General features: G+C 38.0%; 3 protein-coding genes and 1 pseudogene across 6 annotated transcripts in view; 2 read left to right on the top strand and 2 right to left on the bottom strand.

The window, feature by feature from the left end:
- Nucleotides 1–1,633, top strand: part of LOC148734262 (uncharacterized) — a 2,511-nt pseudogene extending 878 nt beyond the window's left edge.
- Nucleotides 1–13,604, bottom strand: part of LOC148734256 (uncharacterized) — a 75,174-nt gene extending 61,570 nt beyond the window's left edge. Inside the window, exon 1 of the mRNA XM_088754596.1 lies at nt 13,414–13,604. The gene's annotated coding sequence lies outside the window, so the exon portion shown is untranslated. The remainder of the gene's footprint in view (nt 1–13,413) is intronic.
- On the bottom strand, nt 5,253–13,185 carry LOC148734263 (uncharacterized). Of its 2 annotated transcripts, none has more exons than XM_088754592.1 (4): nt 13,110–13,185; nt 6,764–6,893; nt 6,108–6,503; nt 5,253–5,840 (listed from the first exon to the last, which is right to left on the bottom strand). In XM_088754592.1, exons 1-4 carry the CDS (start codon nt 13,163–13,165, stop codon nt 5,481–5,483), a joined length of 942 nt encoding a protein of 313 aa, XP_088610718.1. In that variant the 5' UTR covers nt 13,166–13,185; the 3' UTR covers nt 5,253–5,480. The 2 variants fall into 2 exon arrangements, with proteins under 2 accessions (XP_088610718.1, XP_088610720.1); XM_088754594.1 differs by lacking the exon at nt 13,110–13,185 and adding an exon at nt 7,208–7,402.
- Nucleotides 13,605–13,859: 255 nt separating the features above from the next.
- LOC111332414 (ATP-binding cassette sub-family C member 5-like) overlaps nt 13,860–22,500 on the top strand; it is a 21,875-nt gene continuing 13,234 nt past the window's right edge. The window contains exons 1-15 of one of the 3 annotated variants that reach the window (XM_088754563.1): nt 13,862–14,293; nt 15,852–16,158; nt 16,466–16,540; nt 16,983–17,144; nt 17,544–17,613; nt 18,496–18,599; nt 18,939–19,001; nt 19,231–19,315; nt 19,592–19,740; nt 20,406–20,513; nt 20,864–20,962; nt 21,088–21,148; nt 21,537–21,697; nt 21,844–21,915; nt 22,392–22,451. In XM_088754563.1, coding sequence (XP_088610689.1) covers nt 14,016–14,293; nt 15,852–16,158; nt 16,466–16,540; nt 16,983–17,144; nt 17,544–17,613; nt 18,496–18,599; nt 18,939–19,001; nt 19,231–19,315; nt 19,592–19,740; nt 20,406–20,513; nt 20,864–20,962; nt 21,088–21,148; nt 21,537–21,697; nt 21,844–21,915; nt 22,392–22,451 — 1,854 coding nt within the window. In that variant the 5' untranslated portion in view covers nt 13,862–14,015. Of the gene's footprint in view, nt 14,294–15,851; nt 16,159–16,465; nt 16,541–16,982; nt 17,145–17,543; nt 17,614–18,495; nt 18,600–18,938; nt 19,002–19,230; nt 19,316–19,591; nt 19,741–20,405; nt 20,514–20,863; nt 20,963–21,087; nt 21,149–21,536; nt 21,698–21,843; nt 21,916–22,391; nt 22,452–22,500 lie in introns of all 3 variants that reach the window. The other 2 variants (XM_088754565.1, XM_088754564.1) reach the window with 2 other exon arrangements.

Consider the following 22,500-nt stretch of genomic DNA (forward strand, 5'->3'; position numbering starts at 1 on the left):
ATGTGATAATACTACATCAGTCTCCTACCTCCAACATATGGAGGTACTCATTCCCCACAATGTAATGATATGGCAAGGGAGATCATGCTCTGGTGTAAAGAACGAAGCTTAAAACTGTCTGTTTCCCATTTACCTGGCATTCTTAACACTGAGGCTGACCAAGCAAGCCGGCAACATGACAGCAACACTGAGTGGTCTCTTGCTCTAGTCTCCTTTCAACACCTTACAAACATATGGGGAATGCCGCAAATAGACATGTTTGCCTCTAGACTAAACCACAAAGTCCAGAAATAGGTAGCCCGGAAACCTGACCCAGGTGCCATGGCGATTGATGCCTTTACAATTGACTGGTCACAATATCAACTAATATACTGCTTCCCACCTTTTAGTCTCATAGGGAAAGTCCTTCAGAAACTTCAGTTCAACAAGGTGTCTGCAATCCTGATAGTTCCCTATTGGGAAACTCAGTTTTGGTACCCGCGCCTACTTCACATGCTTCAGGACAAGCCAATAAAGATAATAAACAACAGGAAAACACTGACGCTACCTCACAATCCCGAGGAAATACACCCTCTTTACCCAAAACTACAACTCCTTGGCTGTCTTGTGTCAGGCTAGCCCTGACAAAACAAGGCATTACAGGTGAACCACTTGATATTATACTCCACTCGTGGAGAACAGGGACCCGCAAACAATACCAAACATACGTTACCGCATGGGGTGAAATTCTGTGAGGAGCATAATGTACACCAGATCAATCCAAGCCTTCAAAGCGTTCTTCAGTTCTTGCCTCACTTATCTAAGTGTACCGGATACAGTACTGTGGGAACAGCTAGAAGTGCATTATCAAGTTTCATTGTTATTGACGGTATTAAGCTGGGCAGCCATCCTATTGTCTCCAGATTCATGGCAGCTTTATTCAACATCAAACCTGCATTACCCAGATATGAAACAACATGGGACCCACAACAAGTACTTGCTTATCTAAAAGATTTCCCCGATGTTCACGATATCACACTGAAACTTCTCACGCAAAAGCTAGTCATAATCATGGCCCTGGTGTCTGCTCAAAGAACACAAACACTACAGTTATTATCTTTGGATAGCATGAATGTACAGTCAGAACACATATCATTCACCATAACTTCTTGTCTTAAACAGACCAGAAGCAGCGGGGGAAGAACAGACCTTTGTCTCCCATTATATTCAAAGGTTACGCTCTGGATAAAAAACTCTACGTGTTTACTTTGTTAAATGTTTATATTGAAAGAACTGCCTCCCTCCGAAAGGACTGTCGTCAATTGCTTATTTCCTATGCTAAGCCTCATGGACCAGTTTCTAGAGACACCATTGCTAGATGGATTAAACAAAGCATGAAATCTGCAGGCATTGACACTAGTGTTTTTAAAGTCATAGCACACGATCAGCTTCAACCTCTGCAGCCAAAGTGGCAGATGTCCCTATTTAAGATATTATGGCTACAGCTGGCTGGAGATCAGATTCAGTCTTTGCACGGTTCTATAATAGACCAGTTGTGAAGCATAACAATTTTGCAGAAGCTGTGCTTGCCAGCAAGTAACATTCAGTCTTATTTTACTGTTATTGCACATGTTCAGTATGGCTTTACCCATGATTGTACCACATAAAATCTATTGACCACTGTGTAAAAGTTTATGTATGTCATTTTTCATTTGAGGGCTGATTTTGGGAGACTTTGAGCTCTAAAATCTCACGTGACCTCCTATTGTATGCAAATGCGAGGTAGAATTGGAAAATTAAACGAAACTTACCTGTAAGTTGAAGTTTGATAGAGATCTACCGTAGCATTTGCAGGAATGAGGAGGTCACATCCCTCCCTATACCTCATAGTACCCTGGGCCTAGGTGTATGCCTTCAACTACATTCTACAAAGTCATCCCAAATACTTTAAAGACTGAGCTCGGATAGGCATGCTTGCTATCTCACGTGACCTCCTCATTCCTGCAAATGCTGCGGTAGAATCTCTATCAAACTTCAACTTACAGGTAAGTTTCGTTTAATTTTCCTATTTTACCACAATAGGCAGTAATGTTGCAATCTGATTGGTCAATTTGCGGTTGTTGGTAATTATAAGGGTAAAGACAACGCTGATCGCGTCAAAGTGTCACGTAACGTGTCACGTACTGAAAGAATCGTTTTATTTGACGTCGATATTCTTATCGACAACTGCAATTGTTGCTGACTCACAACGTTTTGATCGCTGCGATAACAAATATCGTTGTCGATAGGAGTACAAACCACACTGAACCACTGTTGATTTGTTAACTAATTCTATCGGCAAATTAACCAGTCTTGTGGCATATCCACGTTCATTTCTTTCCCCTCCTCTAGACAGAGATACAAGAAAAATCACGTGGGTTGGTGTGGACCCTTTCCGCTCCCTCTAAAGATGTCTGTCTTGGGAATAACATTCCATTGAGCCATAAGTATGTTGACGTCCGAATAAATACGAATACAAAATGCGCCAGACTTGAGATAATGTATTCTCTTGAATTTTGTTCTGGAGAACGAGGCCAGAAAGGCTAATTTAAACTTAAACAAAAGAATATTAATTTGGCAGCCATTTATGAAAGTGGTCTATAGTTATCTCAAATGCAATAATACAATAAGAAACTGATCTGCTTAGTAATGTTTCTTAGTACAATCGAAGCTCTCCTAACGGACACTCTCGTAAGCGGACAGCTCTACTTACGGCCGCCTTGTTTGAAACCCCGTTTTAACTCCCATACAAACTCTGTATTTTTACATTCTCGTGAGCGGAAATTCCCGTAAGCGGCCGCCGTTACTTTCAGGGATTACGACTTAGACTTTTTCTTTGTTTTTAAAGGCCCATTTCCATCCGAGATGCCTTGCGCGTCCGGATCATTTTGATATATGAAAAATACGCTATTTTCCTCGTAGTTGCGGAATCGCTTCGATATCTTCTTCCATCTTACTAATTAGGGCTTTCAAAGTTCCATCTTGAATCATGTGCGAAGAACAAACTATCGTAGTACCATATCAGTAAATAGTTTTTAATTCTTACATGTATGACGGTGAAAAACGTTATCTGAAAAGTTGATGCCGCCGAAGAAGCGGTCTAGAGGAAGGCCGAGTCTGCCCGGCTCGGCAAAGGTTATTCGACTTCGAGAGTCTGTGTATGATTTATGGAGGGCAAGGAAAACAACCATGGGTTTCGATAACACTACAGACTGTGCTTTTGCAGAAATGTTGTTGCATTGTTCCTACGATGGAACTAGAGACTCCGGGGAGATTTTTTCGAGGTGAGAATAGTTATTTGACTGATTTTTTACTTGAGATCCTGAGATATGTATGTAAGCGATCTCATTTGTACAAGTCATTATTCTATAATTGAAATGCGTAAAGTAAATCAGTTTTGACCAATATTGGTTATTAGTTTATATTTTATTTAGTGTTGAAGCCGAACAATTTCCTTCAACATCGAGTAAGCTTTGTACAAGTCTTATACACAGACTCGATTTATGACTTTTCAGTCTCAAATATTTAACTGCAAATTTGTTTACTGTGTTCTTCACCAAATCTTTGTTTTTCTTTTTAATGGCGTTTGTGAATGACTATCAGAGTTCGTCATTTAACAATAGCGCGATTCCAAAACAAAAACAAACGACTGCAAAGGATCTCGGATGGAAATGGGCCAGTAAGCTCTCGTAAGCGGACACCCGAAAGAAAATCAACAACCTCCGTACAGTATCTTGTTTTTATCAATCGACCATTTTACATAACCGTTCGTCACAATGATTTTACAGTAATTGCAGTACCATATTTCAATGTTTGTTTTGTCGTGATTCACGTCTGGTTACATTTCGAAGCATATGCGCTTGTGACTGGAATTACAACGTTGTCAGCACATTGTAGCCAAGGCACTCAAGTTTCGATTTTAGCCAAGGCCGAGACATTTTAGTGTCACCATAAAAAATATACTGGCAAGGAATTTCTAAGCCGTATCCGGCTCCTCTGTTTATTCGCTTTCCCCTAACATCAGTCTTTCCTGAGGCTGTAAATGTTGGATATCTTGACGTTGGTTACAATTATGATTTGTTATTTTTGAAAATCACTGAGGTGCATTCCTAGTACTGCAGTATACAGTACTGTAATACTATTCAGTTATCGTCATTATCGTAGGATTGTATAGGGCGCAATAAAACAAAAGTGTCATATAATACCGCTGTATTTTTTTGGTATACGAATATTTATTGTTAGCTGGGTAAGCCTCCGTAAGCGGCCATCTATCCCCTACACCCCTAGTGGCCACTTACGAGAACCATTCTCGTAAGCGGCCAGCTCCAGTTACGGACATTTTTATCCCGTCTCGAGGATGTCCGCTTCTGAGAGCTTCGACTGTAGTAGGATGCAGCAGGTGTTTGTTTCTACAGCCTCGTTTGCACGTTTAAGGAAAGACGATAGAGTTATCCTTTCGGTCAAACAAGAGGACTATTATTGGATGATGAGCATATGATTTCCAAACGAATGAATCTTTCAAAATCATCCTGATTTTTCGATTCTTTAAAGGTGATGAGTGAGTTCTGATAATTTGTTTTATAACATAACCAAAGTAAAGCGCGCGCTCTGATTGGTCAATTTAGCGTCCCCCATTTGCCCATGGGTGTACGCTGCTGACGTGAGCAAATGCAAAGACTATTTTTCCGCGCGCGCTTGTTTTTTTCTGGTCACGTAAGATTTGTTAAATAAAAGGGAACTCTAGCTACAGTGTGTTAATGTTATGTTATAAAACAAATGGTAAACACCACAGCGTACACTATTGAGTTATGGATGCACTTGGGAGGTTTGCTAAGCACTCAAGAAGCTAGAGTCGCTCGAGGCGATAGCCGAGAGCGACTCTTACGCTTCTTTCGTGCTTAGCAACCTCCCGCGTGCATCCAAAACTCAATAGTGTACGCTGTGGTGTTTACCATTTGTTAATTAAAGGAATAATTCGATATCCACGATATCATAACAAGTGTAGAACGAGTAAAGACTACGGTTCCATGTCGGAGAAGCAACAGCTTAACATACTCTTCCTGAAAGGATCAGCCGTGCGTGCTTCGGATTCGAAGCTTAACGTTGTCGATATACACAGAACCGAAAACTCTTCTGAATATTTCGGAAAAAATTCCGTCAGGAAAGTGGTTCGTGGCAGGACTCGCTCGTGGGTGTTTTGTTCTACTCTAACACTCCCCAAAAACTCCTGGACATTTAATGAAAACCTTCATTTTATTTGCAAGTTGTTATGGACAGCATCCCTACATAACTCAGTGGTGCAACCTTAAAATGCCTAGTTTCACACCTTTGCGTTAATTTATCTCGACTGTTGAATCTAAGGTTCTTATCATTCTATTTCTCCTATTTTGCTGTTAGATATTGAGCGATCAAAAGCGCGTTATCTTAATTTTCCCACAATGCAGCCATGGTTATTTAAGACATTATGCCTGTGGGGGTGGTACTTCTTCCACGTAGATTCGAGACACTGAGTTCCAGCCTGTGTGTGCGTCAGAAGATCCGTAACCTTTACAATTACCGACCCAGAATCCCACGCGCACAACACCTTTGTGGAGTTTCTCGCACACACCTTCAATATGACGGGGGCGGTGTAAATCCTTCTTGCCGCTATTTCCATGTACCATGTAGACTACGCCATCAATTGCGGCAGGAGCTGAGCACTCTACACCGTTGAAGGTGAAATACCATCGTCTGCAGCAAGCATGGCAGTTGTAGAGACGCAGGTTGCCACTCCAGAAAACGCGCAGAGCTGTTTTGGTCGACTTTTTGGTGAAAAGGCATTCCTGGAGAAAGAAAAGATTACCAAATGTGAGCGATACGAATTCAAAATACTCCTGATGGAAGCAAGTCTTAAATCAAGTGCAGTCAACGGATCCTTTGGTTAGTTTTGGCTTATCTCCACAGTTTCGACCTTCTACAACAAAAAAATTACTTTGGCTTATAGCATGACTCAAATTTCTTTTAGTCAAAATTAATAGGAAACGTTTATTCAAAGCAGTAACGTCAAATACGGTTTTGTAGAATTACAATTAATGAAAAGAAAAAAGAACCTTTATCAAACCAGTGTCCTTTCCTTCGCTCAGAGTTTTGAAAACACACTGTTTCCAATTAATTCCCAGAGCTCCTGGAGGTCCGCGGAGGCCTGGGGTTCCTTTACCTCCTTTATCCCCTACGTCACCTTTGGTTCCTCGTGGACCCTGTCGTCCTGTGAACCCTTGAGGTCCCATTTTCCCTGGGGGTCCCTGTTGCCCTGGGAGGCCTTGGTTTCCCGGCTTTCCTGCGTCGCCCTTGTCTCCTTGTGGTCCCGTAGAACCGCGAGGACCGGGTGGTCCTGCGATGCCCGTGGGTCCCGCGGGTCCTGGACTCCCGGGAATACCTGGTATCCCTGGAGCGCCAAAGGGAGCACCATAAGCACAGGGTCCATAAGGTGGATATGGGTGAGTGCCCTGTACATGTGTAAAGAAAAAAAAAAACACAAGCGATAACATTTGTTTCATACGCTGTCAGAAATATGACTTCTTTCCTTGTGCACATTCATTACGACGAATTCATTTTTCTAAGAATGAAGTGTTCGCTCATGAGAACATTGTTCTGTATCATTTTTTCCAGTGAGTTTCTCCTTTTCTGTTCTATTTTGGAATGACATTGACTGACACGAAATGATGATAATGACAATGTTTGGACATATTTGAAAAAATAAACTTACCATGTTACAACTGGATTTGCCACCGCTGCTGTTGTTTTTTGCTGCATAGCAAAAGGCAATCAGGGGTAAAATCTGCCAAAATATCTTAATGTTGGGCGACATGTTCACACCAGCTCGTATGTTGTTTATCCTTTAGCAGCAAAGGACGTGAAATTAAAACAAAGCACATTAAATGCGGAAGGGCTGCAAGAGTTAGTATTCTCAGTTTGTTTCTGGTGTTATCAGTGTCACAAAAAGTGATGAAAATACAACTGTTCTCTCGTTCAGGTATTTGAAAAAGGCTCTTAGGAATTGTAAGCAGTTGAAAGCGATTCTCTGAGGAGCAATGGACTGACTGATAAGAGAGAAAAGGTGGAAAGAAAAATTGTTTGTTTATACACACCACAATTAACAAGAACAGCTCAATTATTAGCTTAGGGAACGTTTTGTGAAGAGAGCTCTTACCTTGTTCTTGCGGCTATCAACAGAGGTAAAACTATGACAAAAGAATCAACAATATCACTTGAAACTGTGCGCTGAATTAGAGAAATAGAGAACTTTCTTCGTTCCTTAACTGATAAGATCAGCGGAGAGAGCTCGAATGGCTTGTAGCAGACGAAAATATATTACACCTGTTCTTAGCCATGCATTCTATCAGGCCATTGTCAAGTTGACGGTCGTAAAAACATGTTTACAACACGACTAACTGTCGTATGCATAGAATAAGACATGAAATCGGATTGGTTAGATCAACGTCAATTCCACCAACCAGACAACACCTTAAATTTCGAGTTTGAACGCATTATTGTGTAACAGTGTGCCTCGAAGAAAAATTTGCCACGCGCTGGGATTTGAGCTGAATTTTGGAGGAAAATCATATTTAATATTGTACTTTTGGTTAAAAATGATAAGATTTACTGTTGTCGACTCTTTACAAAGATGGGTTGTGGAATATTTTTCTTTTTTAATTTCATTATCAGTATCATGATTTCTTGACTTTCGGCGCTCCCTAGAAAAAACTCAATATATTCAATGGTCTTATTTTGAAGCCAATAAATTCCTTCTAAAATTTTGTCGGATATCTCTTCAGATCGGTTTTAGGCCAAAAGGTTTCCCGAAAATGTTTGCAAAACACTTCTTGTAGTTTGCGATATGAATAATTGGTCTTGAAATGCCCTTGAAATGCCCTGCGGAAGGTGTAAAATTAAAGTGGAGCCATTTGGAACATACTTTTATGTAAAGGAATTTTATAGAGATAATCATAACACAATTCCTTTCAGAAATTAATCGATCAAAGATGCGTGTAAGCATTAATACTGATACAAGAAAAACGTAAAGTTTATTGAGGAATATGATCTTACGTAACGTTTCATTTACATTCTCTCGTTTGGCGTTATTTTTTTAATTTTTCAATCTACTTTTTTTGACTTTTGAAAATGATTTACAATCGATTAAAGTCGAGAAAAGGGCTGCTAACTCGATCCTCCATAAGTCATAATTCAGTTGTCAGTGATAACTCGTTTTTTTCTCAGACGGTCAGTGTTTTCCTTCCCTTCAGTTGTTTGAGGGCGTTCTCGTCAAAACAAGATCTCGAAACGGTAAATTAATTATGCAGACGTAACGGACGTTAATCATCGCAAAACAAAAAATACGAAACAAAGTTAACTACTAGAAGAGGGTTTTCTCTTAATTCTTGGTTAGCGATAAAGTGTTGGAATTGCTGACATCTGTCGAAGTTTAAATTATCGAGGCGGATGAAAAAGTCATGAATAGTCTATAACCTCTCGACTGATGTTACTCTGAATAGAGAATCTATTATTCAGTCCTTTGTAGAATTTCATACCTTGAAATGAAATTATTATTATGCGCAGTCTGTGATATGATAATTTGTGTTTGTTTTCTTCTGGCTGTTTGCATTGATTAGACAAATTCTGTTCTCGTTTGTGCCTGCCTTTATGTCTTGATTCTAGAAACTTAGAAACATTCATCACGGTGTAATTCAATTACAATTGAAGTCTCTTTACTAACTAGTTAAAAAAGAGTTTTTGTTCATTTGCGACTGTAAAAACTAGGAAATGATAGGTTAAAGTTAAAGTTAGGTTAAAGTTAAAGATTATCGAGGCGAATTAAAAAGTGACATGAATGCAGCAATCTTTAGACTGAAATTATCCTGAGTACACAATCTATTATTCTTTCGGTTGTGGAATTTCTTACCGGATTAAAAGTCATTTTTATGTCCAGTTAGTAATATATCAGTTTGTATCTGTTTTACGCTGGCTGTTTCATCTTACTGTTAAAACAACTTCTATTCTCACTTGTACCTGCCTTCATGTCTTGATTTTAAAAACTTAGAAACTGACATTCATCAGTGTATTATAATTGAAGTCTCTTTACTTAGTTAAAAATTTTTTTTTGGAAATAGAAATCTTTCTTAGCATAGAATACTTGTTTATCCTAACTTCATTTGCACAAAAGCGAACTAAATATATCTTATTTGACGTTTTGCTGTGCAGTATCGTTGAGTATTTTTGTCGCGTTCCCAGCACGCCAGACACTGGGTGTAGCGTAACTGGGTTCGCCAGGTCAACCGCAGTGAAGTACAGGGCGGACAGCAGACTCTTACACACGTTTATTGGACTAAAATCACGTAAACAGGCTAGCCGACTTGTTACAACACTTGCGATAAAAACTTTGTACAGCAACGTGACAATTTTTACGAGTTGCGCCGGGTAAAAATACTCAGCGATACTATACAACAAAACGTCTAATGAGAGATTTATTATCCAACACGCCAAGTTGTTATTTCATTGCGAGCGAATTTCGCGGATATTTCTGGAGTACAAATATCGCGTGATATTTGTACTCGTCTCGCGCGTTATTTGTACCCCACGAAGCACATTTGGATAATAAATATATCTTCTTAGACGTTTTGTTGTGTAGTATCGCTGAGTATTTTTACGAGTTGTGCCGTATTTTGACGAGCCCTACGGGCTCGTCAAAATACAAATAACGAGTAAAAATACTCAGCGATACTACACAACAAAACGTCTAATAAGTTATTTATTATCCAACACGCCAAACTGTTGTTTCAGTGCGGGCGAATTTCGCGGATGTTTATTTACGGGGAGTGCGTGACAGAAGTATGCGAAGCGTACGGAATTGGCGCGTTATTGTGCTACTGTTTCTTTTTTCTTCATTAAATGACGAAATTTTCTGGTCGTCAAGCTGTTTTTCTTCGTTCGATTCATCTAATGAACTAGGATCTATATTTGCCAGCCATTCTGACTCTTCTTCGTCGGAAATATGATTCAAATTGTCCGCCATTTGTTTTTTTTTTTCGTAACTACAATCCAATTTTTCGCTTGCGCGATGCGAGAAAACCAGTTTAACCGATACTACAATAGACGAGTACAAATACCGCGTGATATTTGTACTCGTCTATGGCGTTATTTGTACTCGTGTAGGTGTAGTTGGATAATAATTCCTGTTATCTGACTAAGGGTCACTTCCATATGTTCGCGAAATCAAAGTCACGTTCGTTTTATTAATATAGTTCAATTTACCACACTGCTCTTAAGTTTGAACAAATAGTTAACATTCCACAGTTTTTTTCAGCTACGAAATAAGGTTTCTGTCTGTCGATCAGGATCAAATTAAGGGTAATAAAAGATAACTAGGAGTATTTCATTATGCTAATTATCATGTTGGCATCGTTTACAATTCCTTTGTTGCCTGAGACCAAATTTTAGGAAGCTTGAGGGACAAAACCGAGAAGCGTGTGTTGTTTGTTGAATTTCCTACCATTAAAATTCAATTGAGTACCCAGGTTTTAATATAACAGTTTCTAATTTATTTTCGCTGGTTGTTTTCATTGTCAAAACACCTTCTGTTCTCACGTGTACCGTCCTTCTTGATTCTAAAAACTTAGAAATATACATCAGGGTAACTAAAAATTCAGTGTGTTTTTTTTTGTTCTCCGCCGTGAAAACAAGGAAGTAATAGGATCAGAATATACGTTAACGTTAGTTTTAAAACAGTCGGAAAACGAAAATCTCTCGCAGTATAGTGTACTTGTTTATCCTGACTTTTTTGAAAAGAGAATTAATTCTTGTTATATGTCAAAAGTTCACTACCACATGTTTATAGAATGGAGTAGACTCGAACATTAAGTTCGTCGTATTGACACAGCGTTTTTTTTTTAGCATCATTACTCTTCAGCTGTTTTCATTACCTATGAAGTAAAGGTTCAGTTTATCACGCCATAAAAAGATAACTAAATGAGAAAAGTCTCCACTGATTTATCAAGTCTAGAGTCTTCCATAGGGCTGGAGTATTAGTGACTTAAGAAGTGAGCAGAAAGCCCAGAGGACGCCATTATCTATGACCCCAAGTGTTTGTGCAAACCGTTGCAACGCCAAGCAAACGTAATCGACCTAATATGATCCAAGTTCCCTTTTCAATCTGCTGGATATCAACTGAGGCCCAATAACCTGGCTTGAAAATTAAAAGTCAACTGAACTATTTTACAACCGAGGCACGATCACGAGACTAAGATACTCTCGACTAGAGTAAAAACGTTCATCTCCACCTGTGAAATTCTGTTGACTGATTCCGTAATGTGGGCCATAACACAGCCTTGTTATTAATCCAGTCCCTCGGCTTTGCGTTTCAAAGATCTCGAACTGGTCATGAGCAGAGGTGGTGAAAACAATTCACTAAGTTGTAGCGAACACAGAGTGTTTCTCGTTATATAAAGGCTTTAACTTCAATTATATCATCCACTATGTAGCCTTACCGCATAAGAAATTATGCTGTATTCAGCTTCTGCTGTTCAATAAATATTTCTGTTCAAAATAAAGCTTAAAAACTTGTCCTGACCGAACTGAAATGAGTACTGCTATGGAAGATCCATGCACCTGAGTCGCCTGAGAGCAAATTGGAGAAGAACGAGAGCGAACATCGAATTAAGCATTGATAAAAATGGGAGAAGGGTTGAGAAAAAAGCCATCTAGTTCATAACCCTCCCTGAAATATATATATTTTTAGCTTACGATAGCTCGTTTGCTTGCTCACTGTTTGTGTGTCCTCCGTCATTTCTCATCTTGTCAAAGGAATTCTTCGTCACAATAAGTTTTACGGAGTTCACTTGTAATAGATTCCAAAAGCCCAACAATTTTAATGAATCTCGTTGGATTCAACGATGAGCTGTGTGTGTTTTTTTCAACCGATCCGTTGTCCAAAGAAGTTTATCACGTTTATTGATCGCTAGCTGTATAAATCAGTTTGCTCTTTCACCCCGCTTGCCTATCAACAAGAGTTTTTGGGTGTCAGCAAGGTGTCTCTAAGAACTGATTTAGAAGTCATGAATTCAGTTCGTGTTAACAAGACTTTGTCCGTTTGTTGGTATAGAAAACAATTTGAAAACAATTGGATCAGAGAAGCCACTGAGAAATTTTCACTGGCTGGTAAACTGATAAAAAATTTGGTTCAGGCGAATCAATTTCGATGGCGAATTAATTCCTGTTAACAAACTGTCAAACTGAAGCTAATTGACCTAATTTGAATGTGTCGTCGTCAACTGTCCAAGTAAATTACACCAGTAAACAAAAAGAGAATTCTTTCTTCTTGATATTATGCAAGGCTCAAGATCTGACAAACAATTTTTTTCATTCATTTTAGTTCGACGAAAATATAAAAAAAGGATGTTTGAACGAATCCAGTGAAATAAATGCGAAACATGGACTTTGACGAGTTCTTTTCTTTTGTTTTAGCCGGATCAGGAAAACAACAAGGGAGAAATTTAGTCATTTTGCTTAGCTATGTAGTCAAATTTGATAAACATTTCAATAATTTTCGTGGTTTTGGTGATGGAAGAAACTGTAATATACGCTTCAACACTGAACCATATACAGATATTAATTAAAGCAGAGAGGCCTTTAACGACACAAGATCAAAGCCCTCGATCGAAGTGGTTACCAAGTGGGAAAGAATTGGCAAAGTCGCCCTCGATGAGACAAGAAAGCGATCAAGTGAATGCATAGAAATTACTCAAACGTCTTGAAATATAGTTCTGAAGCGAATAGTTGTTTGGATTTGTACGGATTTCCCCAAACTGACCAAACTACTTGTTTGAAAATATTTTGCTTTCTGGGTGCGCAGATTTCACCATTGCGTCAATGAAGAACATGTAGAGATCGGCCATAAAAAAATCAGTTTGAACTCTTACAAACCGTGAGCAGTTTCCTCAAAGGAATTTTAAAAAATCAAAAATTAGGACAAGCAGGATCAGAGATAAGTTTTTTTCTTAACGACAAAATTGTGCATAATCAAAACATGCATCCGACATTATGGAGAAAAATTCTCTTACCTGCAAATAACTGACGTGCAGTTGGATTTCATACTTTGCCGTCCCCCGGCACTCATCGTCGTAATGCGCCCGCCAAACCATAGTCAGTAATCATTTACCATTCTTATAAGTGAAAAGAATCGTCGTTTATATTTCAATTAGTGTTCAAGCAATACCAGAGTAGTGTTAAAGTTCACTTTATCGAGTAAATTGAACGCTGAACGATTGAGAATATCAAAACCGGTAAAATCTTTCAAAACAATTAACACTTCTGAGACAAATTGTTTTTCATAATATTTTCATAAGCCCAAGTTCTTGTTCTTACCAGTTCACTTATAGTGTTGTTGTTCATCGCTTTATGTTGGTCGAAACTGACATATCTGCCACAAAGGTAAGAGCGAGATGGGTTTGTGATTAATGAATTTGCCAATCCGTGAACTTTTGGTCTATTAAAGGATATTAGCTCGATTTGAGAAAAATTGGAAAAATTTGAATTTCGTCTAGTATGACCACGCCCTCAGAAAGGAAACACAAAATTGTTGTTTTCCAAATTTACATTTATTCAATGAATTAAATGAACTTCTCAACTGAGTTACGTCTCAAATTACTGATAAAGATCCGCCTTTTGACCCAAAAAGTCACCCCTAGTTCCCTTATTACAATTTTCTCAACAGGAAACCAACCCTTTATTTATGCGCGAAACGGTTCCCGCCCGACCTTTCTATTCCGTCCGCCCTGTTTCATCGTGTTCATCACCGTTCCATTCCGTTCCAGAATTTAATCAGCCACATGCCTGGGGCCGGGGACGAGCACGTTACGTCAAAAATGCCTGCGAAGCATGAAGGTTCGATCGATGGACCAGCAAATTTTCAGTTAGTATGAGACATTTGGTCGATGATTTATGAGTGATCTCTGGGAACCAGTAGCATGGCTTCTGAGGAAATTAATGACTCATATCTTAGCAAAGATCTAGGACAAAGTCCCTCGAACACACACTCACCTGAAGAACCTATGGTGCCCGCGGTTCAATTTACCAACGACACTGCGAAACAAAACAAACCGGTTGAGTTGATCAGCATTGAACCCGTTGTTGATGGCGGAACTAGCGAAGGAAATCAGAGCGGAAATGACCCCGATGAAGAACCCTGTAGGAAAACAGGGCTTTCCAAGTATAATTGGAAACATTTCTTGCCCTTCGCTCGCAGGTAAAAATACGTCCTAACCCATAACAACTGAAGAACAGTATATCCTTATCACTTCGATGTATTAGGGATCAATTGCCGGTTGACTGAATATCTTTTCATTTTCGTTTGTGTATATGTTTGTGTTGATATTGTCGATATCGATGTCTCTCGTATGACTATTGTTACACCATGTATAATATTTTCTACCTTTAAGGGAGTGAATGGTGTAAATATCTACAATAGATTTATACTTTTGAACAATACTAAAATTCATCGCAACTGATTCACAAAGAACCCATTTTTTTCGATCAAAAGGCAACCCACAATACAAAAAAAAAAAAAAAAGCCGTCATTGGAATTATCTGCACTTTGTCGTAATGTTCGCGTGACAAGATCAAAAGATTTACATTTATTGTACTTATTTCATAGTGGAAGGTCTTGTCTAGTTATTAGAAAACTATACTCCTTTAATCGTAAGTTCAAAGTAGAGGCCACATTTGGAAAGCAGAGGGCATAGTTTTTCCCATTTTAAGTCAGTCAGGCTTGCAAATATTTTTATTCTGTTGAAGCATATAGCATGATAATATTACCACTAGTTACCAGCCCCTAAAACTCTTTTCATGTTTAAATTTACTATTATGGCCAAAGTTGTGCTGATGTTTTGTACCTGGTGCTGGCTACTAAACCTGGCAAAAATGACGTGTACATCAAAAGCAAAACCCTGATGTTATGGATTAACCTTTTAAACCCTGAGTGACCGGCATGTAATTTCTCCTTGCTGTAATGCAGCAGAATCATTTATTAAGACCATGAGAATAAAGGAAATGATTACAAGCCTAACAAGCTTTGATTGTTGAACAAAATATCCTCGTCAGTACCAAAGGAAGTGTATTGAGAAAAGTATGGTGAATATACATGCTGATGTAAGGGTGTAATTCGGGTTAACCTTGTGATGTCACATCATGAAAGCTGCTTCCTTAATAAGCTCTTAATGGGAACTAGCTGAATATTGCTGGTTATTATTATGACAACAAAAATTACTGGTTGGAACCAGAACAACTGGAAGTGCTTAGAATAATTGAAAGTTGACCTATTATTATTGTGTATAATTATACCCTGCATTGGAAAACCACTTCACTTGTTGGGCTGAAATTGAGGAAGAACATTGCTTATGATGAGCAAAAGATATAAGGTGTAGTAACTTCTTAAATGGACATCACAATTTTTTTAACAACATGCATATGTAAAGGCTCACTGTGTAAGCTGTGTGAATGATTGAAAGTCCAGTTTATTCCCCTGTAGTTTAAATGCTTTTCACCTTAACATCAGTATGCATATTCTCCATGCTGTTCTCTATACATTTCCTATGGTGCTGACAAGGAGAATTTGTTTAACAATCAAGAGCTTCTTTAGTTACTGATCATTTCCTTTATTCTCATGACCTTAATATGTGATTCAGGGGTGATATTGTATGGAGAAATTAGATTCTTAAAAGTCAAAGGGTTAAAAACAAAGTTGGTAGAGAGTAGGCTGAACACCAATGTTAAACAGTATTTGGTTGATCTTGTTTTTGTTTCAGGGATCCTTCTAAACCAGCAATTGATGAAGCAGGCTTTTTGTCATTGATGTTCTTGACATGGGCCACTCCAGTTATTCGCAGAGGATTCAAGGGATCTTTACAGTTGGACGATTTTGATAAAATCTCCCCATATGAATCTGCAGAAGTTAACTTTAAGCGAGGGATGAGATTGTGGGATGAAGAAGTCAAACAAAGGGGACTTAATAATGCTAGTATGGTCAGAGTTGTTGGAAAAGGAGTGAAAACAAGGATCTTCTTTGGCATTTTCTTTCTAATTTTCTCCCAACTTATCAGCTTCCTTGGCCCAGTAAGTAAAACTGCTTTAATTTATTTTATGAATACTTTGAAGGGTATTAGAAATTAATAGCTTTTCTGGTGTATGTACACTATTTACAGTTTCTAATGCAGTTTAGTAAAATGAGGACTCTCACATATCTGCCTCCAGTTATGTGTATATAAAGAACCTTGTAACTGAATTTTATTGTAGTTCCCCAAAAAATGTTGATATCCTTTTCTTTTTTGCTTGCCCTAGATTCAAATAATTCTTATGCTTTTGAAAATGGTTTACATTTTGTTAAAATAGAATTCTAACCCCTTAAAATTATATTCTGTAGGCCATCTTTGTGCGTAGAATTCTGGAATATATAGAAGAAAAAGATTCATCATCAAAACTAGAAGGAATTGGTTGGGTAGGTTATAAGACCAGTCTGACTTTTTCTTTTTCTTCTTGTGGATGAAAATGGACATACAAGCCTGAAATTAGACTGTTCTAAAATGGCCATCATGGAGCTGAGCACTCCAAAATAGAATTACATGAATGCATGGTGTCCAGTGACATAAAGTTCTTATAATTATTATAGTTTTGTTGTACTTAGATCATTAACAATAGTCTGGATTTCAATTTTAATTCTTTTTTTGTTTGGGATATTTGCCAACAGTGCAAAAAAGGAAAAAAGGAAAAAGTTTAAAATTAAGACTTAAGTAAACTCTTTAACTTAATTAGAATAGAAAGCTGTCCATAGCGATTGTAAGGTGATCACCCAACACAAATGTTTTAGCAGACTATAAACTAGACAGTTTTACCATTTTTTTGTCATTTTTATATCAATGAGGGGTGTTGTCTACATGCAGGTTATTGGGCTCCTATTGGCAGAGGTAGGAAGGAGTGTATTCTTGTCAATGTCATTTTTCACAAATACTCGCACTGGAACCAGAGCCAGGGCTATGATTCTAACAATGGTTTACAACAAGGTGTCAAAACTGAGGAATGTAGGAGACAGGTCCATTGGAGAGGTGTGAGAAAAAAATATTGTCTCATTAATTTTACAACCACAGTCCTATTTTTTATTATTATTTTTCTACAAACAAGTGAAAAGAAAACATTCCTACCCTGTGAATCTAAGAATGACTTCTTGAGTCTTTCCATGGTTGTTTCTTTTTACTAGAATAAAAAGATTTTGTTATAAATGAGAATCAATATCAGAAAAGACTTTTCTTAATCCCACAGATTTGCACAGGAGTAAAGACATGATCTGAGGAATTCTTAAGAAATATTAGTTGGTTTGCTTATTGGCTAATAAAATTACTTTACATTATCTCTCTGTTGCAAATCACAAAAATGACATTTCAACCATAAGCATGTTTAAAAAAGTGTAGGATTATTTATTCATATAACTCCTCCTTGTTATATAGTTTGTGAACTTGTGTGCGTCTGATGCAGACAGAGTCCATCAAGGTGTAACCTTATGCAGCTTTGTTTTTGGTGAGAATGTATATTGTTTAATTTGGATATGACTGCTTTATTATTTAGTGCCATCATGATAGGTCATTGTTTTACACAAACTGTAAAAATAATATTTCAAGCTTTGAGTTGCTACTTTTTTGTGTGCCATTTATATAAGGGCTGGGTTGAATTTTCACAACAGCATTTTTAATGCTTGGTAACTCCTGGGAGAGAGTTGTTCAAAACTAGGCTAAAATGACTCAGGGTTAGTGTGAAATCTGATTTGAGATATTAAAGCTTAAAATAAAAATCCAGTACAATTAGTTTTGCCTGCAATTTGATGATTGGATGGTCTCAAAAGAATAGGGACAAATATGTTAAAAAGGCTCTTGAATAGAGAAATAAAGAAACCTGGGTTAGTGCTAATCAACCTTTGAACAATTCGGCCTTGGAGTTAAAGTTTGGGTCATGAAAGTCATAAAAATTACTGAAAGCATTATCTATCATGACGAATATTTATAGTTTGACTCTTAACAATTATTTTCATTGATTATGATCCATGTAATCAGGGCTGCTGTTGTTGATATTGTATGAAACATGCTGACTTAGTAGATCCAAGCTTTAAGCTGAGTCACTGTGCCCTGTCCTTGGTAAGGATACCTTACTCTGGCAATATCTCTCCGCTCATGAGTACAAATGGGTGTATGTCAGAGAATTGTCGGGATGAAATGCTAAGGTGGAAGTGGATGGGGGGGGGGGGGGGGAAACCTTTGGAATCCCACCCTATGAGGAATTGTTATACTTCCAGTTGCTCCTTTGATACTTTAATCAGAATAATATGCCTGACAATGAGCTTTCAAGCTTGTAAGCTGACTAAAATTTACAGCTGTGACAAGACACTCTTGGTTTTAAATTTTTCAGGTTTTCCAGTCCTTATCACTTGTACAATCATCTACACAGTTATTTACATTGGGCCATCAGCTTTGATAGGATGTGGTATATTTCTTCTATTTTTTCCTGTCCAGGTAAAATAAAAAAAATATCAAACAATTAATACACCGGGTGCAAATATGGCGTCCAATTTGAATTGCCATTGTTCTGGACAGGCTAGCCTCTCACACATGTAATAATCCTTTTGTATTTCGACGTCAAGACGAGGCTAGTCAGTCCAGAACAATGGCAATTCAAATTGGACGCCATATTTGCATTCGGTGTATGGTGCAGTATGAAATAATATAGGTGTCCCCTATGTCTTTGACTCCCCTCATTAGACTGCAAGTGGTTGCATATTGTCTGAAAGTTGAGACAGCTTTTTCGGTAAGAAATACAAAATGTCACATGTATATGTTAATTTTACTTTTCAGGCTGTTATTGGTAAACTTCAGGGAAAATTTCGCACCAAAGTAGTGAAAGTGTCAGATCAGAGGGTAAGTGCAAAATTCTATCTTTCATCAAATATCAGTCATCTGATTTAAAGTGATTGTGAATATAAAATTACTTTAAGCATGAACCTGTCCTGCATTAATTTTATTCCTGAGGAAGAGAGCAATTTATGTAGCCTTTTTGTGCTACCGCCAACTTACTGCACATTTTCTTTGTCTCTAAGTTTGACTATTCAGAAGTGGTTTAACTATGTTATTTTTTATTCATCTTTAGGTCCGAATGATGAATGAAATATTGAATTGTATCAAACTTATCAAGATGTATGCTTGGGAGAAGTCATTTGCTAAAGCAATAAGTGGTATGTATGTGGACATTTTTCAAATAGCTGGTCATCCTCAATAACTTAACCTACAGGTACACCTGTACCTTCATGTCAGACATGTCAGATCAAAAAGCATTTAAACAAACTTTACTCAATTTAACAATAATGCAACTCAAATAACGATAAAAGTGAAAATTACATTAAAACGGTTGATGCCACTATACAGACCCTGTACAATACTGTACAATAATGTACATGTGGTTGAAGAATTTAAAAAATCCTCAATTTTCTTTTTATTCTTTGTTTTTGTAGGTATTCGTAATAAAGAAAGAGAGCACCTCATGAAGGGTGCTTTTCTTCAAGGATTAAACATCGCCATGGCATTGATTGTCCCAACTATTGCCACTGTAGCAACATTCAGTGTACATGTTGCTACTGGCAAGAATCTCACTACTTCACAAGTAATTAATAATTATTTAATTATTAATCTTCACAATTGACTAATTTAATCTCACTACTTCACAAGTGTTGGTTTTCTTGCTTACATGGGTTTGTTTAAAGGTTCCAAGCAAGTGCTCAATATTGCATTTGTGTGACACCACTAAGACATCAAGATTAAAAAAAAATTGTACTTGGCCAACAGCCTCCTATTATCACTGAATAGGCTTAGTAACAAAGGATTAGACTTTTTGATAATAGTGAATTACAAAACGCATTCGCACCTTTCATTATTTGCACTACATAAGATGAAGGAATGACGAGTTTGTTGACGCCTTTGCTGATGAAAGTGCCTGAAAAATTTTTCTTTAAAAAGGGTTACTTAGAAGTGCGATGTTAGAAATGTCTATCGGGGAGAAAAATAAGTAGACCCATTTCATCTTCTGGGGCAGCCAATCAGAACACAGGAAGGGTTTTATCTTTCTTGCTTAAGGAGCCCATCGCCTGAGAGACAGTGCTTTCCTTACAGTACCTTCCCAATTGCTGGGCTGTTTTTGCTGCCGTTATTTAAAAGTATAGCTTCCACTATAATATGTCAAAATGAATGGCGGTTAGTAGGAGGGAATTACTTTTCGCTTTTACCACAGCGTAGATTTTATTGATACTACGATAACGTGCATTTCTCCAGGCATTCACAGTGACGACGCTCTTCAATATTTTGGTATTTTCTTTGGCTATTTTACCATTTGGGATAAGATCTCTGGCTGAAGGGAGGATTGCACTGAAAAGACTTCGGGTATGCATCATAGTGTTGTAAATGTAATCCAATGTTATCAAAGGGCACATCGGAAATAATCTTTTGTAAGCGCACTCAGATAATCTAGTATGATCTATTTTATTTACATCGAACTGGAAGGTTTTTATTGAGTGAACATGAAAATATCAGCATGCTCATTGTTTAATCCCAAAAATGTAACGATGTCATGGAAATGTAGAGAGCGAAACAAACCCCGATTAAGTTAAACGCACAATCAACAATGCAAAGTTAACTGTTTTTATGTTCTTGCCCTTCTGATGAGTGTAATCACATCACCATTCCAGTCATTACGTACCAAATGCTTACTCGTTGTTTGATTAAATTTATAGAGTTTGATGATAATGGAAGAACTTCAGCCTTTTGTTGAAAGACCAACCGACCCTCAAGTATCTCTGTCAATAACCGGAGCTACCTTTGCCTGGGACAAGGTACCGTTTGACTGATATGAAAAGAAGTGTTTGGGATTTAAGAAAAGACGTGTCTTAAATAGGGTCTTGTAGAGGGCTTCATTACCCAAAGAAATCTTTGTCAAATACGTGTTTGTGGATTATAGGTGCATGCTAATGGGGTTAAGGAACAGAACGGAGAAGGTGCTGAAAAAACCGGTCAGGATGGTAAGTTGACATAACATTTCTGCACAAAATTTCGTGGTTCTTTAGCCCATATTTCTGAATTTGAAAAATTTCTGAGCCTAAGAGAGGAATTTGGAACCGAAATAAATTGCAGAAAATGGTATTTTCATGTTCACTCAATAAAAAGAAGCATAGGGATTAGAAACTCAGCCCATTAAAGGAATGCACCTTAGAACAGACAGTTACATTGATTTTGCCGTCATTTCCTCTGTTCCGTTAAGGAAATCGAATATGGTAACGGTTATCACTGATGTCTGCATTGCCTGTTCCAGTTCGAGCAAAGTACTTTGTGTTTTTCGAAACTCTGGTCTTGAAGAACCCTTTTTTAAGTTTGAAAATTGACTTCTTGAAATTGGTGCATAATTTACAGAAAACGCAGGTTTGAAGCTTCTTGAAGAAGGGCGTAGCAATGATGGAAAGAAAGTGACTACACGGGGTGGACCCCGTGGGCGTGGGCGTGGTCCTGGTCCTGTTGAAGTGCAGACCACATTAGAGCCAGCGTTGTTTGACATCGATCTCACTGTCAACAAGGTATCTTTGTGTATCCGACATTCTATTATTTCAGTATCTTGATAACCTCTTTCACGGGATTCGTTTTACGAAGTTTTAATTACCGACTCGTCAGGCTTATTTTGCGTTTTTTTTAGCCATTTTTCGCTTATGCTTATTTTTTGCAGAAAACATTGATTGGTATTTGCGGAAGCGTGGGAAGTGGTAAAAGCTCCCTTTTACAAGCTCTCCTTGGCCAGGTTAGTCTTGCCAGTAGCCGGAGAAGATGACAAGAAAATCTTTCACTGTCTGTTTCATTTGTTGAATTGCTACTTTGACTTAAGCGTTCGTCCACCACTCCTCTCTGTTTAAAATTGACTATCACGGCAAACGAGATCGAGCCCCGAAAGAGGAAGCACTTCCTTCTCCATGATTAAACATTCATCTACTTGCAGAAGAATGTAGTCACAGATTGCGAGGGAATATCCAAAGGATATTTTTTATTTTCCCTTTATGAGCTTCGTGAAACAGATTATCGACGTCGAACCAAATTACTTACCCAAACCCGAGGGTGTCTCTTAACACATAAGACCTGATGGGCTTTTTCGATCATTGAATGGAAGGGGTCCTTGTCTTAACTGCTGTAGTGCATGAAATAAAGTTGTACTAATTCATTGCACCGCTTAGTTATCACATAGTCCAAGATGCATGGATCTAATGCATGCTGCTTTTTCAGATGAGGATTCAGAAGGGGAATGTAACCATTGGTGGATCCGTTGCATACGTTGCTCAACAGGTTAGTACCGTCTGACTGTACCTCCTGTACAGGTTAGTACCATGTGGCT

The sequence above is a fragment of the Stylophora pistillata genome, chromosome 3 (assembly GCF_964205215.1).
Source record: "Stylophora pistillata chromosome 3, jaStyPist1.2, whole genome shotgun sequence".
Classification (NCBI taxonomy): domain Eukaryota; kingdom Metazoa; phylum Cnidaria; class Anthozoa; order Scleractinia; family Pocilloporidae; genus Stylophora; species Stylophora pistillata.